Source organism: Xyrauchen texanus, chromosome 39 (genome assembly GCF_025860055.1).
Source record: "Xyrauchen texanus isolate HMW12.3.18 chromosome 39, RBS_HiC_50CHRs, whole genome shotgun sequence".
Classification (NCBI taxonomy): Eukaryota; Metazoa; Chordata; class Actinopteri; order Cypriniformes; family Catostomidae; genus Xyrauchen; species Xyrauchen texanus.
Window position 1 is genome coordinate 34,416,918 of NC_068314.1, and position 15,445 is coordinate 34,432,362.

Below are 15,445 nucleotides of genomic sequence, written 5' to 3' on the forward strand. Positions count from 1 at the left end.
ATCTTTGGTCACTCTGTGGTAGCAGATGTTTTATGCTTCCTTCCAGAGCGTTTTCACATTTGGGTAGAAGATGGCTATAAACATGCTTCAACAGTTCACTTCAAAAGAGAGCTATCCATGTTTAAATTAGATTTAAGAGTTCAAGTTTTGATATTATATTGATAATATATTTTTGTAATCTTCACCAAAACAAACAATATATGAGGATATTCTCAGAATTGCTAGTCTGCAGTCTGCAATCTGCAATCTTACGGTTTTAAAATCCTTTTTGAACATAATGATTCAGTCGCCAGGGGACCTGACCTTTCATGCCCAGCTACACAGCTGGAGAATATAATATTCATAATATCATTTGATATACCAGAATTGACAGACGGTCAATATAAAGTAACATTACACTGATGTGATGTGCATTGTTGTGGCAACTTTGTAGAGCTAAGATCAAAGATCAATTTGAAAGTACCGTTATCAATTTTTTGATCTACATGCCCCCAAAAAATGCTGTCTAGGTAGGCAGCTCACTAGGTTTTCGGACAAGATAATACATTTAATTAGGGGAGACCAGTGTTGGTTGGCACACTTTTTTATTCTTCGTTTCATATCTCTGGTGGAACAAATGTTAAGATACCCCGAATGAGTGCAAATGAAAGCTTAAGTTCTTAAGTAAAAAAGCCTAACACATTAAAAGTCACCAAATGTTTATTAACTGTTAATTAATTATGTTATGTTGTGCACTTTTGCCAACTATCCCCATATTAGTGTTGGCACAGGTTGTGGAGTTTAGTTGGCACGTGTTAAGCTTTAGAGAAGAGTTTCGTTTATTTTAAACCAGGACAACAGAACGCCAATGTTGAAACACATTTGTCTTATATCATTAATATGGGCTATGATTGTGAAAATAATACAAGATTGATGTAATTATGATTCATTTATGGTTTGGGATTAATATGAAAAATCTTAGTTTACATAAACTTGTTTGAATGTAAATAATTTTTAATCACATAAAAGATCAGAATTTTTGGCTTGAACTGTGTGTAATAGGCCTAATAATAATAATATTAATGATTATGATATAATAATAATAATAATAATGTCATATACTGTATTTATATATGTACATGTACTTAGTTGGTAAATAGTCTTTATGAAGGTTATTAATTATTATATATTGTTTGTTTTTTTTATATCCAATGTGCCAACCAACTCTAAAATCAATGTGCCAGCCACCTTTTCTTTATTTTTATTTGTATTTATTTTTTTGTGCAAATTATTTCAATCACTTTGCATAACTTATCACAAGAATACAAAATATAGCTGAAATTAATATATTTTAATCGCTCTCCATATTATTATAACAAAACTTCACATAGATAACATGAAAAGCTGTCTTCACCAGTGTAGGTCAAGATGGAGAATGTAATTTTTGTATTATTATTTTTTATTAATAACCAAATTAATTGCCAGAAATGAACTCTGTTGCCACCCAACCCCGGTCTTCTCCACTGCGCAACTGACTTCTCTTAAAGCTGTCTATTAATCCCTTTTTTTTTTTTTTTTTTTTTTCATTATTAACTAAATCTATATTTGAAAGAGCACTTGAGAGCGCAGGCGCACCAGTTTGACATACACGAACCAAACCTCACATGGACTCTCCATTTGCGCACAGAGTTCACAGCAGACGCGCTGGAGAGGAATATCGAGTAAAGAACAGAAAAGGGATCTAAGTGTGAACTATCTGTGTTATTAGTCATATTCAGCTTCACCGGAGTCTTCAGACACAACATGCACACATGGTAACATGTCTTTCGACGACACACCGACACCTGATGTTTCAAAGTTTCTGCCTCTGAGCGACTCTCTGGAGCGCAACAACGTCAGCGCCGCGCCGGAGCATCCGCACTTGCGTTCGGGCATCATTATCGCCACCGTTTACGCGCTCATTATTACTGTTGGACTAATTGGTAACGTGACGCTCATTTGGACGTTTTGCATCGTGAAATCCATGCGCAATGTCCCTAATCTGTTCATGTCGAGCCTCGCTCTCGGAGACGTGCTGCTCCTGGTCACCTGCGCGCCTGTGGACGCCAGTAAGTTTCTCTCGGATGAGTGGCTCTTTGGACGGCTGGGATGTAAACTCATCCCGTTCATCCAGCTGACGTCGGTCGGAGTGTCGGTGTTCACGCTCACCGCTTTAGCAGCGGACAGGTAACAGATTTGGTCTTATATATTCATTAAATATTCCGCATTTCATGCAGTGCTCCAGAGAGTGAAACGTGCGTAAGTAACATGAACACTATTTTAAAGTGTGACCAATTCTTTTAAATTTCTAAACATTGTTGATTATTAGGCCATTATCATCAAGACAAACATTTTCAAGCATTTTTCAACGTAGGTTTTAGTTTTACTACACTGAAAAAAATGTAGTAAAATCTGAATTAATTAATAATTATAAAAAATAAAAAGAAAGGCAAGAAAAGCTCCTTAAAGAAATATTCTAGGTTAAAAATTAAGCTCGGTCGACAGCATTTGTGGCATAATGTTGATTACCACAATGAAGAAGAACAAAAAAATCAACTTTTGCCTCCTTTTCTTAAAATACATAAATAAATAAAATCTGGTTTACAGTGAGGCTGTTACAATGGAAGTGAATGGGGGTCAATCCGTAAACCTTAAAATACTCACTGTTTCAAATTTATAGTCACAAGACGTAAACAATATGCATGTTAACATGATTTTAGTGGTATAAAATCACTCAGTGTGAAGTTATTTAGAATTGTACAACTTCGTTGCCATGGCAACGTAACACTGTAAACCTTAAAACCCTAAAATGACCATAAAAATTGTGATTTAAACAAGTACACAAGTTTTAAAAGAATAATTTATGTAAGCGCTTCTATAAAATTATAAGCGTCACATTTCTGACTTTAAACTCCCCAAAAATTGGCCCCATTCACGTCCATTGTAAGTGCCTCACTGTAACCTCCACTTTAGATTTTTTTATTTTCTCCCCAATTTGGAATTCCCAATGCGCTCTAAGTCCTCGTGGTGGCGTAGTGACTCGCCTCAATCCGGGTGGCAGAGGATGAATCTCAGTTGCCTCCACGTCTGAGTCCGTCAATCTGGGCATTTTATCACGTGGCCTGTTGAGCGTGTTACCGTGGAGACATAGCGCGTGTGGAGGCTTCATGCTATTCTCCACGGCATCCACGCACAACTCACCACACGTCCCACCGTGAGCGAACCACATTATAGCAACCACGAGGAGGTTACCCAATGTGACTCTACCCTCCATAGCAACCGGGCCAATTTGGTTGCTTAGGAGACCTGGATGGAGTCACTCAGCACACACTGGATTCAAACTCGTGACTCCAGGTGTGGTAGTCAGCGTCTTTACTCGCTGAGCTACCCAGCCATATTATTATATAAGCCAAAGGCGACTGTGACAAGGAACACAAAACTCCATAAGATGTTGGTTAATGGAGAAAAATAACCTTGGGGGAAACCAGATTCACTGTGGGGGCCAGTTCCCCTCTGGCTAACATCATGAATATAAGCCAATATTACTTGTGCATGGTGCAAGTCATGGTTTAAAATGAGTAAACTAAGCAAGTGTTAAGGTCCAGTGTTTAAACAAAGATTTTCTATGACCTGTAAGATTAATGACTAATGACTTTGAAGTCCGTCCTGGATTAACTGCAGTTGTTCACATAGATGCATTGTCCTTTGTTAGTTGGCTGATGAAGGCTTTTGATAGCAAATATTTGAAAGTCTATGTATTCCATTTTAATAGTGTAGTCCATCATTAGACCAAGGTGATGCTGGCAGAGATCAGTGATGTGCATCGCAGTTCAACCTGCAGGTCATTTCGGGTTCAGGTATTGGCATATGAGGTATTCCATGATTAATGATGGAGAAAATAAACTGCTTTCTGTACCTGTTTGCGTTGCTGCTAGAGCACTCAAGAGGAATGGTGAAATGGTGCATCCTCAGGGCTATGGATCAATGTAGGACAAAGATGCTCCGGATTTCAATGAGAATCAATCAGTGTTTGTGGTTATGACAAAATACTTTAAAATAGGTACTACATGACCAATTCCGAGAACTCCTCTGTTGTATTGAGACAGTTTGAACATTACTGTGTTTTATGATCGGGAGTGTCTTGTGTGTCATATTTAGATTAGTATATAAAAAGCTCTGATGAACAGATGGCAGATGGCACATCCAGCTGGGAGGGAGGTTTCCGTTGTCTACATACTATGCTTTCAAATCAAAGAATATGTCCTTTCACTTCAACTCTGATAACTTTGGAAAAGTTGTCATCCATCACAAATTCTCATCCTGTTTATAAGTGCGTCGAAGAGTAATATAAGTTAATTAAGTATTTCCTCCCAGCCAAATTGTTATAAGTTTCCTTTTGATTTGTGTACATTTTTTTAAATTAGAATTCTGCCCATTAGGGTCTTAATTAAAATGGCTCATGTACTATTGTTCCTGGGCTCTTTTCTTTCTCTTAGATACAAGGCCATTGTCAAACCGATGGATGTCCAGACGTCAAATGCCACACTGAAGGTCTTCCTAAGAGCTGCATCAATCTGGCTGCTCTCCATGGTCCTGGCCGTTCCTGAAGCGGTGTTCTCTGACCTCCACACCTTCCACATCCCCAAAAGCAATGACACTTTCATGGCATGTGCCCCGTACCCTCATGCTGGAGACCTGCACCCCAAAATCCATTCCATGTCCTCCTTCCTCATTCTGTACATTACACCGCTCTTCATTATCTCTCTATACTACATCTTTATTGCTAAGAGTCTGATTCGGAGTGCGACTGACATGCCTGTGGAGGGGAACGCTCACAAAAGGAGACAGGTGAGTGGTGAATTGGCCACTGTGTGGTGCTAAAAGCGAGTTAATGTTTACCCAAACTGATGACGTTAGCGATGGCGGCATAAAAAGCGAATGTGAAATGAAAAAGCAATTGAAGAAGCAACCGTGTCATTTTGTGCTACTCCTATGAGACTTTCGGCTCACGTGTCGACTCTCGTCCTCTTTGCATTGCAAGTGTAATGCTCTGTCAGACTACTGTGCAATCTGATCAAACTCAAACAAGCTTGTAAATGTAGTTGGTTGTGTAATGCAAATGATAAAATTTATCACGTTACGAGTAAAAGTGTTACAATGTCATGAGATTGAATTGCCAGTTTTGGATTGTCAATTGTCTTCAATGTTCACATTTAAAATTTAAAAATGTAGATGTCTTGACTTCCTTGCATATTTGTACCTATTTATACAGTGCTGTGAAAAAGTATTTGCCACCTTCCTGATTTCTTCTATGTTTGTGTATTTTTCATGCTAAATGGTTTTTGATCTTCAAACGAGATATAACATAAAACAAATGCAACCTGATTAAACACAACATACAGTTTTCAAATGTATATCTTTTTATTGAAGCAGAAAAGTTATCCAACACCTATATCACCCATGTGAAAAACTAACTACCCCCTTAAACTTATTAGCTGGTTGTGACACCTTTAGCAGCAACAACTGCAACCAAACGCTTCAGATAACTGGAGATCAGTCTTTCACAACGCTGTGGTGGAATTTTGGCCCACTCTTCTTTGCAGAACTGCTTTATTTCAGCCACATTGGAGGGTTTGAACTGTCCGTTTAAGGTCCTGCCACAGCATCAATTATTGCAAGTCGCCCTGGCCCTGAAGCAGCAAAACATCCCCATACCATCACACAACCACCACCATACTTGACCGTAGGTATGAAGTTCTTTTAGTGGAATTCTGTGTTTGATTTATGTCGATGTAACGGACCCCTGTCTTCCAAACAGTTACACATTCGACTCATCAGTCCACAGAACATTCTCCTAAAAGCTTTAAGGATCATCAAGGTGTGTTTTGGCAAAATTCAGACAAGCTTTAATGTTCTTCTGGGTTAGCAGTGGTTTTCACCTCGCCACACTTCCATGGACGGTATTATTGCCCAGTGTCTTTCTGATAGCGGAGTCGTGAACAGTGACCTTTATTGATGCGAGAGGGGCATGCAGTTCCTTGAATGTTGTCCTTGGATTTTTCGTGACTTCCTGGATGAGTCATCGCTGTGCTCTTGAAGGAATTTTGGAAGGTCGGCCACTTCTGGGAAGGTTCACTACTGTGCCAAGTTTTCTCCATTTGGAGATAATGGCTCTCAACGTTGTTCTTTGGAGTCCCAGAGCCTTTGAAATAGATTGTAACCCTTCCCAGACTGATGTATTTCAATCACCTTTTTCCTCATAATTTCTGGAATTTCTTTCGACCTTGGTATAGTGTGCTACAGGGTGAGACATTTGAGCCAACTTCATGCTGCTGAAAAAGTTACATTTAGGTGTTGATTTGTTTGAACAGGGCTGGCATTAATCAGGCATGGGTGTGTTTACTCTAGCTGAAACCCATTATGAATGCAGTTTCATAGATTTGGTGATTTAGTAGGGGCAAATACTTTTTCACACAGCCCCAGCTGGTATTAAAAAACTTTTTTGCTTCAATAAATTACATTGGCATTTAAAAACTGTATTTGGTGTTTACTCAGATTGCCTTTGTCTATGTTAGATTTAGTTTAGTTTAGTTTTCCATTTTGTATGACAAATACACAAAAACAGTTGTACTGTTTCACAGCACTTTACGTGGTTGATTCTCACGCACAGCCAACAGGAAACAAGATGTGTATCAATTGTCATGACAACAGCAAAGCCGCTCTGATGCCACATTTAATTTACACATAACCAAAGCCTAAAACCTACACTTACCTCAAACACTATTATTTTGCTGCCCTGCATGCACGTGACATGTGGATCTTACAGAAAACAACATGTGATATTTACCGCTCTGTTCTCTGAACCACAGATTGAGTCACGGATGCGGCTTGCCAAGACAGTGCTGGTGTTCGTGGGCCTGTTTGCCATCTGTTGGCTCCCCAACCATGTGATCTACCTCTACCGTTCCTATCACTACACAGAGGTGGACACCTCCATGGCCCATTTCATCTTCAGTGTGTGCGCAAGGATCCTTGCCTTCACCAACTCCTGCATGAACCCCTTCACTCTCTACCTGCTCAGCAAATCCTTTCGAAAGCATTTCAACAAGCAACTGTGCTGCTGTTGCCCGTTCCTGTCCCTGTGTTCCCAAAGAACGAGGCGGAACAACACACGACTTAGCTCATTCAAAAGCACCCAGAATCACTCTGTAGCCAGCTTTAGCATTATCAATGGCAACGCTGTCTGCCATGAGGGCTGAACCGGACTGTAAGTTGATCACACGTGTCTTCATCTGTGTTATATTATAGTTCAAAATGTTATTGAAATAGGACACTGTGTACTATTGTGCAATATGTTTTATCAGACAACTTAAAGCTGATGTAATTTTTTCTGTGTTCAAATTATTTCTTCTATCCCAGCTTAATATGCAGAGACAACTACAAGTAAGCCATTCATAGGTTAATTTTGGAAAAATGATCAGCACTGTGTTTCTGTGAAAATTGCCCTGTTTGTTTTAAGCGACCCATTTAGACCCACCCCAACAACATTTCTTGGTAAATGGCACTTATATAGCACTTTTTTTAACCTTAGAGGATACCAAAGCACTTTACACTGTGTCCCAATCACCCATTCACACTCATACACTAATGGCGGCAGAGCTGCAATGCAAGGCGCTAGCCTGCCATTGGGAGCAACTTGGGGTTCAGTGTCTTTCCCAAGGACAGTTCGGCATGAGGAGTCGTGTTGGCCAGGAATTGAACCGCCAACCCTGCGATCGGCAGCCGACTCGCTCTACCACCTGAGCCACAGCCGCCAGTCTTAACCAATGGTGTGAGTTGGGGGTGGGACTATCTCTTTGTTTGACCAACGGAAGACAGAGGCATTTTCCAAAAACTGTTTTGAAAACATATATTTTTGAGGCTCTAGTAGCACAGAAATTACATACAGTACTTCAGCTTCAAACATGTACTTAATGTGATAACATCTTAATTAACTTTTGTCATTGAAGTCAAAAATATAATATGACTAAATCATTCTGAGTGCATTGGGTTACACCAATGGCAGTATTGTCAAGGGATCATTTAAAAAAAATTGTATCCCCTTTTCTCCCAATTTGGAATGCCTAATTCCCAATACTGAGTAGGTCCTCGTGTTGGCGCTGTTACTCACCTCAGTGGAGAACAAGTCTCAGTTGCTCTCTTCTGTGACCGTCAATACACGCATCTTATCACGTGACTCACCGTGCATGACACCGCAGAAATTTACAGCGTGTGGAGGCTCATGCTACTCTCCACAATCCACGCACAACTTACCACACACCCCATTGAGAGCGAGAACCCCTTATCGCGACCACGAGGAGGTTACCCCATGTGACTCTACGCTCCCTAGCAACCGGGCCAATTTGGTTGCTTAGGAGACCTGGCTGGAGTCACTCAGCACCTTGATTCTAATTCGTGACTCCAGGGGTGGTAGTTGGGTTTGGAACAACCAGTGGGGTCAGATCAGGTAAAAATGGCTCCTTGATTTAACAAATCGCAGTTTCACTTTATACTGCATGTTTAGTCGATAAGACCAGGAGAATTTGGGAGGGATTTTCTTTTCATCATTTAGTGTTCGTTATTGTTGGATTGGATTTGACCTATAATTGGTGCTTGTTCTTTTCCCTCTAAAACCCACAAATGAAAATACATGTATGGAAAACGAGAATGGCTAATTTATGAACTTTGAGACTTTCAATGGCCTGGAACTTACAGTAATTGTATGACTCACTTGCAATCAATGTTTTGATAGTTAGCTATTACATTTTCAAAGATATTTAAAGATAAAAGTCCAATGTTATGTAACATGCACAATACTTAGTTATTTTGTATTATCTTCAATATTTGGATGACTATTTTTCACTGAGACTTGCTGTTCTAAAGACTGAAAGGGACTTTGATTTGGAGTGTTTTACCAGCCTCAGCAAATGTGAATAAAAATAGTCATGATCCTTGTCTTGTCTGCTTCTGAAAGTCTTTGCAAAGGACCTTTATGGATTATTGGCTGATGCAATAATATCTTACTTGGTCAGTGTTGATGAATTCTGGCAGGAAATGGGTTACTGGGGACCATTGTTTTTGCCGCTTCTGTGGTGCTTTAAAGGAGGCACGTCATTCTTAGTATTTTCAAGACGCAGATAATACTTCCTTTATTGCAGTTTTGTGTCTTAATCCCTCACCTTAAAGCTTCTTTGGTTTTATTAGCCAAAGGGCATTGAAGCAAACGGATGCCGCTTCTGATTTTGTGCATGGTCATGAAGTGTGCTCTTTTTATGTTGTTGTTGTTGTTTTTGACATTAACTGTAATGAAGTTAAAAGATGAATGTTGAGACAATCTTTTAGTTGTGGACTTGTGATGTTGTTTCACAGAATGGAGATTCTCTAGCGTAGGCCTGTTTGGCTTTGTCAATAAAATGGTGTGTTGTTTACTCACCGAAAGAGCTGCAGGCATCAAATGTGATCATCCTTTTAAAGATGTATCATCAAAATAATAAAGATTTCTTTGCTGCATACAACACATTTCCAAAGGCTCCAGGTCACTTTAAAATAACAGAAATGCACAATAATTTACAACAGTCATTCTAAACTGGTGGGTTCGTTCAATGCATAGAAAAACAATTGAATGCAAAACATTTAATTGTAACAACAAATAACTGTGTGAGAAAACTAGGACTGAACAAATTATTATTTGTTGTTATTTTAAACTTTGATTATTATTTGTTTTATGGATGATGAGAGATATTAAATTAATGAACTACATTTAAAGGAGTAGTTCACCCAAAAATGAAAATTCTCTCACCATTTACTCACCCTCATGAATTCCCGGATGTGTATGACTTTATTTCTTCTGCAGAACACAAATAACGATTTTTAGAAGAATATTTTAGCTCTGTAGGTCCATACAATGCAAGTGAATGGGTGCCAAACTTTTTAAGCTCCAAAATCTACATAAATGCAGCATAAAATGAATCCAAATGACTCCAGTGGTTAAATCCATGTGTTCAGACATTATATAATAGGTGTGGGTGACAAACAGATTTTACTATACATTCTCCATGCTCAGTCAATCTCCACTTAATTTTCACTTTTACATTCTCCCTCTATTTTTGGTGATTCGCATATCACCCCCTACTGGGCAGAGAGGAGAATTAATTATAAATAGGACTTAAATATTGATCTGTTTGTGACCCACACCTATTATATAATGTCTGAACACATGGATTTAACCACTGGAATCACATGGATAACTTTTATGCTCCATTTATGTGGATTTTGGAGCTTCAAATTTTGGCACCCGTTCACTTGCATTATATGGACCTTCAGAGCTGAAATACACTTCTAAATATCTTAATGTCTCCTGCTGAAGAAAGAAAGTTATACACATCAGGGATACCAGGAGGGTGAGTAAATTATGTTATAATTTTCATTTTGGGGTGAACTATCCCTTTAAATGCACCATGCAATTTGCAGAAATATGAATAATTTGTAATTAAAACTTGTTTAGAGTTCTACAATGTTTGTCCATTTCAGACACTTAACAGCTTAATAAGTGTGTAAATGATTATATTTGTGTACGAGTACAAAATATCAATTGTTTCACCTCAGTTTATTTCTTTCCAGGTTATAAAATCATTATATTATTCAATGTTTTTCCAGTCTGCGGCACTTAAAATCCAGTCTGAATTCACTAACTTGTTTTATGACTATTATGTTTATGAAAAGTAGGTAACTGCCTTCATAATGGTCGTGAAATCAAAACACACCCCCAATAGAAACATATAGTATACATTTTCAGTGTAATAGTACTTAATTACATTAATGGTGAAGCTTGTAATTCATGCATGACTTGTAGCATTAAAATGTTAGTATGATATTTTTTAAAAGGTATATGACATTTGTTTGAACATGCTAAAACATGCAGGTAATGCAAAGCTAAGTGCTTAAACATGCTAGCAAAATACTAAAACATGATAGCAATGCATAGCTAAGTGCTTAAACATGCTAGCAATATGCTAAAACGTGCTAAAAATGTATAGCTATGTGTTAAATTATGCTAACAACATGCTAGCAGCATGATACAAGAAGTTAGAAATGCCTAGCTAAGTGCTAAAACATGCCACCAACATGCTAAAAAATGTTAGCAAGCAATGTCTAATTAAGTGATAAAATTTCATAGCAACATTTTAGTGACATGATAAACAGGTTAGCATTGCCTAGCTAAATGATAAAACATGCTAGAAACGCCTAGCAACATGCCAACAACATGCTAGAACCTGCTAACAATGCCTAGCTAATTGCTAAACATGCTAGCAAAGCCTAGCAACATGCTAGCAACACCTGGTTACTGCAGGTTCAAACATTTAAAAATGAGTTTAAACTTTCAAAACTAGTTTAAACCTTAAGACAAGGCTTTTTCAAGCCAACTTCAAAGTTAGTCTACAAACTTTACCCTCTAGTTATTTTTGCAATTCTGTTTGGTGCCCTCAGAGATAGTGCGACCTGATCTCACAGAATTGCGTTACTATAGCTACATTGCTTGTTGTACATATTGCGGCAGTCTCCTGGTTAAATGAACACTAGAGGCGCTACAACACCATTTATTTTATTCACTTTCACACAAATCACAAGAAAAATGGCGGATTATTAGTTCATAAACACTTTTAGCTCTGTTCCTCGCATAATCTTATGACATCTAAACTCTTTCACTATAGCACATGACTTGTAAGGTGATTTATGTCCAAGTGCAATTAAACTGTGCATAGCTCAACTGATAGAGCATTGCACTTGCATTTCAAAGGACCGGGTTAAGAGACCCGAAGAGAACGCAAGTCGACATGTGAGCCGAAAGTGTCATAGAAGCACCACAAAATGACATGGTTACTTCAACAAAAATAATGCTTTTTATGACACTATATAGATTAGGTTTAGGTTTAAGGTTTAGGTGAACATTTAATTCAATTTTAGCGCCACGCAGTGGACATTTCACCTCAGAATTGCAACTTAAGGAACAATGTCATGTCATTTTTCAAAACGTGTCGCCACGGTCATGTCATTTTCATGAGAACAAGGGAAAATCTCCTTTAACTCACCTGTTAATGGAGTTTACGGCTCTGTCATACAGCCTTGGTTTTTCATAAACCAGGAGTGTAAAATGTGTTCTGTTCATCTTTGACGATGTTGATTGTTTCGTCTGTTTAAAAAATTACTCTGTTTATACTTAAGTGTTGTTTATGTTGTAGATGTGAATGGGACGGTGTAGCAACAGACTCTTGCCAGTAAGAATTCAACTCCAAATTAGGTCTGACTGGTTCATCTCCAAATTAGGCTTATTATTGGAGGGATTAAGTATCCCTATGTGTGATTGACAGGACTAATGATGATTAAACCAGGGTTCCTGTTTTGATTCGTATGATGCTTTACAGTGCCACTGGTTGATAAATGAGACACATTTGCAGGCATACCTAAAAGCCCTCTATGTTTTGGAATAACTTGGCATTTAACAATCCCCTGATTTGGGTACAAAATTGTCACTTTGGATCAGTCAGTGGTTTGCTTATGCACACATGCGAGCGAGCGTGTGTGTGTGTGCTTGTGTTTTTAGAGAAAATACGCAACTTGAGAGTCTTACAGGATTAGTTTAAACAACCAAAAAAATTATGACACCATTTACTTACCCTCAAGTCGTTCCTCAAACCTGTATGATTTAAGATGTTCATGCATGCTTTTTTTCCATACAATGAAAGTGAATGGTAATTGAGGCTAACATTCTGCCTAATATCTCCTTTTGTGTTCCAATGAAGAAAGAAAATCATTTGGGTTTGGAACACATGAAGGTGAGAATTTTTAAACAACAGAATTTTCCACTTAGCCATGCATTTACACTAAGCTACATGTATATATCTTTATATGGCCCCCATTGCTACAATTGTCATATAAAATCAATTTAACAGCTAGTCTATGACTTTCAACCGTGTGTATGAAACCTTTTATTTTTCATTACAGCCTTAGTCATGTGACCTCATCACTCTCCCAGATGGGCACCTTCCACTTGGCTGACATTGTGGTGCTATACTGAGCTCATTGAATCACACTGTGTATTCAACTGCACTGTTTAGTGTCTTGCCAAAGTCAAGTCTTAGTGCACTAGAATATTCCTGGTTTACTCACTTGGAAAAAGGCAGGCTGTAATGTCCTACGGCTAGGTTCGGCAACCGAGAACTGAGTACCAGCTTTTCAAAAATACAAGAACCCAATGAATTTCATTAGGCCCAAATGACTCAGTATTCACAATGCATTTACATTATATTCAGCTAAGTGTAGTATCGTCCAAAATGGAACAATTCGTGTTTTTTTACTACACAGAAGCGTTCAGTGTTTAACAATGATGACTTTTGTGACTTTTCAAATGAAAGTGATGTGTTGCCGCTAGCTTTAGCATGCTAGCCAACCTTAGCTCAACACTTGTATCTAAAACAATGCACATATTCACAGCAAGGAGTGATGATAAAGCATTCAACTCAAATTTGTAAGGTGCTGTCTTTAATAAAGTTTCCCTAGTTGCTACATTCCCCATGATTTACAACAGTTTTGTCAGACCAGCAGTGCAGCCAAGTAACTCCGCCCCTTCCGCTGCTGAGTGCACGAAGTGTCCAACATTCCAAACTCCGTGTGGAGCGGAGGGGGGGCGGGGCCGGGCTAGAATGTCACACGGCCTTTCCCCAATCGGCCTGATGGGGCGCGCGAGGGATAAAGGCGGCCGGTGACAACGGTTAGAGAGAGAGAGAATTACGGGCATGTCCGTCATGTGTGTGTTTATGTTCCCGGGTTTCGGCACCAGTGTAAAGGGGAGAGGTGAGAACCGGCTTGACGATATAAATAATATTTTAATGAGAAACTTAAAACAAGGACACAAACACAAATGATGGACATGCCCGTAATTCTCTCTCGAACCGTGCGACATTCTAGCCTGGCCCCGCCCCCCTCCGCTCCACACAGAGTTTTAATGGTTGAAGAAGTGCATCATCCCAGTTCTTGCAGTAAACTTTTTTTTGTTGCATTTTGTGTAAACATACTACTCACACTACTTGCACTACAAAATATCATAGAATAGTGCAGAAGGGTGCGGTTTGGGATGCACCTACACACCGGCAAAAACCGGGATAGCCTGAGTCCCAAAAGAATGACTCTTATGAGTAGGTTCTTTTTAGTCTAGACCGGCAAATGTACAGGCAGCACTTCATTAACAAAACATACCCGAAAGAGTGAATCTCATCAGCCGGTTCTTTTTAGTGAAGCAAAAACTTAGCGAACTGCAAGTCAATAGTGTCATCATGTCTGAATCGAAATGGACCAATAATTGTTGCCATATGTGTACTTGAGGCTGGTGAAACTTAAATTATGAGAAATTACTGGATGGTTGTTTATATGACAATCTGTGGTTAAAGGTACACATTATGAGTCATGATGTAATTAGTGGTATTTTATAAGAGTAAGTCTTTGTAAACACAACATTTGCAAAAATCTGTTCTGTTAAAACATGGCTTTCTTGTGCATCATCTTTAGAAGAGGCTTCCTTCTGGGACGACAGCCATGCAGACAAATTTGATGCAGTGTGCGTCGTATTGTCTGAGCACTGACAGGCTGACCCCCCACTCCTTCAACCTCTGCAGCAATGCTGGCAGCACTCATACGTCTATTTCCCAAAGACAACCTCTAGATATGACGCTGAGCGCATGCACTCAACTTCTTTGGTCGACCATGGCGAGGCCTGTTCTGAGTGGAACCTGTCCTGTTAAACCGCTGTATGGTCTTGGCCATCCTGCTGCAGCTCAGTGTCAGGGTCTTGGCAATCTTCATATAGCCTAGGCCATCTTTATGTAGAGCAACATTTCTTTTTATCAGATCCTCAGAGAGTTCTTTGCCATGAGGTGCCATGTTGAACTTCCAGTGACCAGTTTGAGGGAGTGTGAGAGCGATGACACCAAATTTAACACACCTGCTCCTCATTCACACCTGAGACCTTGTAAAACTAACGAGTCACATGACACCGGGGAGGGAAAATGACTAATTGGGCTCAATTTGGACATTTTCACTTAGGGGTGTACTCACTTTTGTTGCCAGCGGTTTAGACATTAATGGCTGTGTGTTGAGTTATTTTGAGGGGACAGCAAATTTACACTGTTATACAAGCTGTACACTCACTACTTTACATTGTAGCAAAGTGTCATTTCTTCAGTGTTGTCACATGAAAAGATATCATCAAATATTTACAAAAATGTGAGGGGTGAACTCACTTTTGTGAGATACTGCATATGTATATATATAAACAGAACCGAATGAGAACTGTTTTTATTGAAGTCAAAAATATTAGCCAATTTAATATGACTGA

At 39.0% G+C, this 15,445-nt stretch overlaps 1 protein-coding gene across 1 annotated transcript; it reads left to right on the forward strand.

Annotated features, from left to right (window-relative positions):
* The first annotated feature begins 1,798 nt into the window (after window positions 1-1,798).
* grpr (gastrin-releasing peptide receptor) lies at window positions 1,799-7,277 on the forward strand. Its single transcript, XM_052111875.1, has 3 exons — window positions 1,799-2,205; window positions 4,515-4,866; window positions 6,888-7,277. The coding sequence occupies exons 1-3, from the start codon at window positions 1,799-1,801 to the stop codon at window positions 7,275-7,277; spliced, it is 1,149 nt and encodes a 382-aa protein (XP_051967835.1).
* Window positions 7,278-15,445: the final 8,168 nt, after the last annotated feature.

Bases quoted from the DNA above. Each gene is read 5' to 3' on its own strand.
- grpr (XM_052111875.1), top strand. From the start codon at position 1,799: ATGTCTTTCGACGACACACCGACACCTGATGTTTCAAAGTTTCTGCCT. The intron at 2,206-4,514 runs GTAACAGATTTG...TCTTTCTCTTAG, and splicing joins ACCGCTTTAGCAGCGGACAG to ATACAAGGCCATTGTCAAAC. The intron at 4,867-6,887 runs GTGAGTGGTGAA...TCTGAACCACAG, and splicing joins ACGCTCACAAAAGGAGACAG to ATTGAGTCACGGATGCGGCT.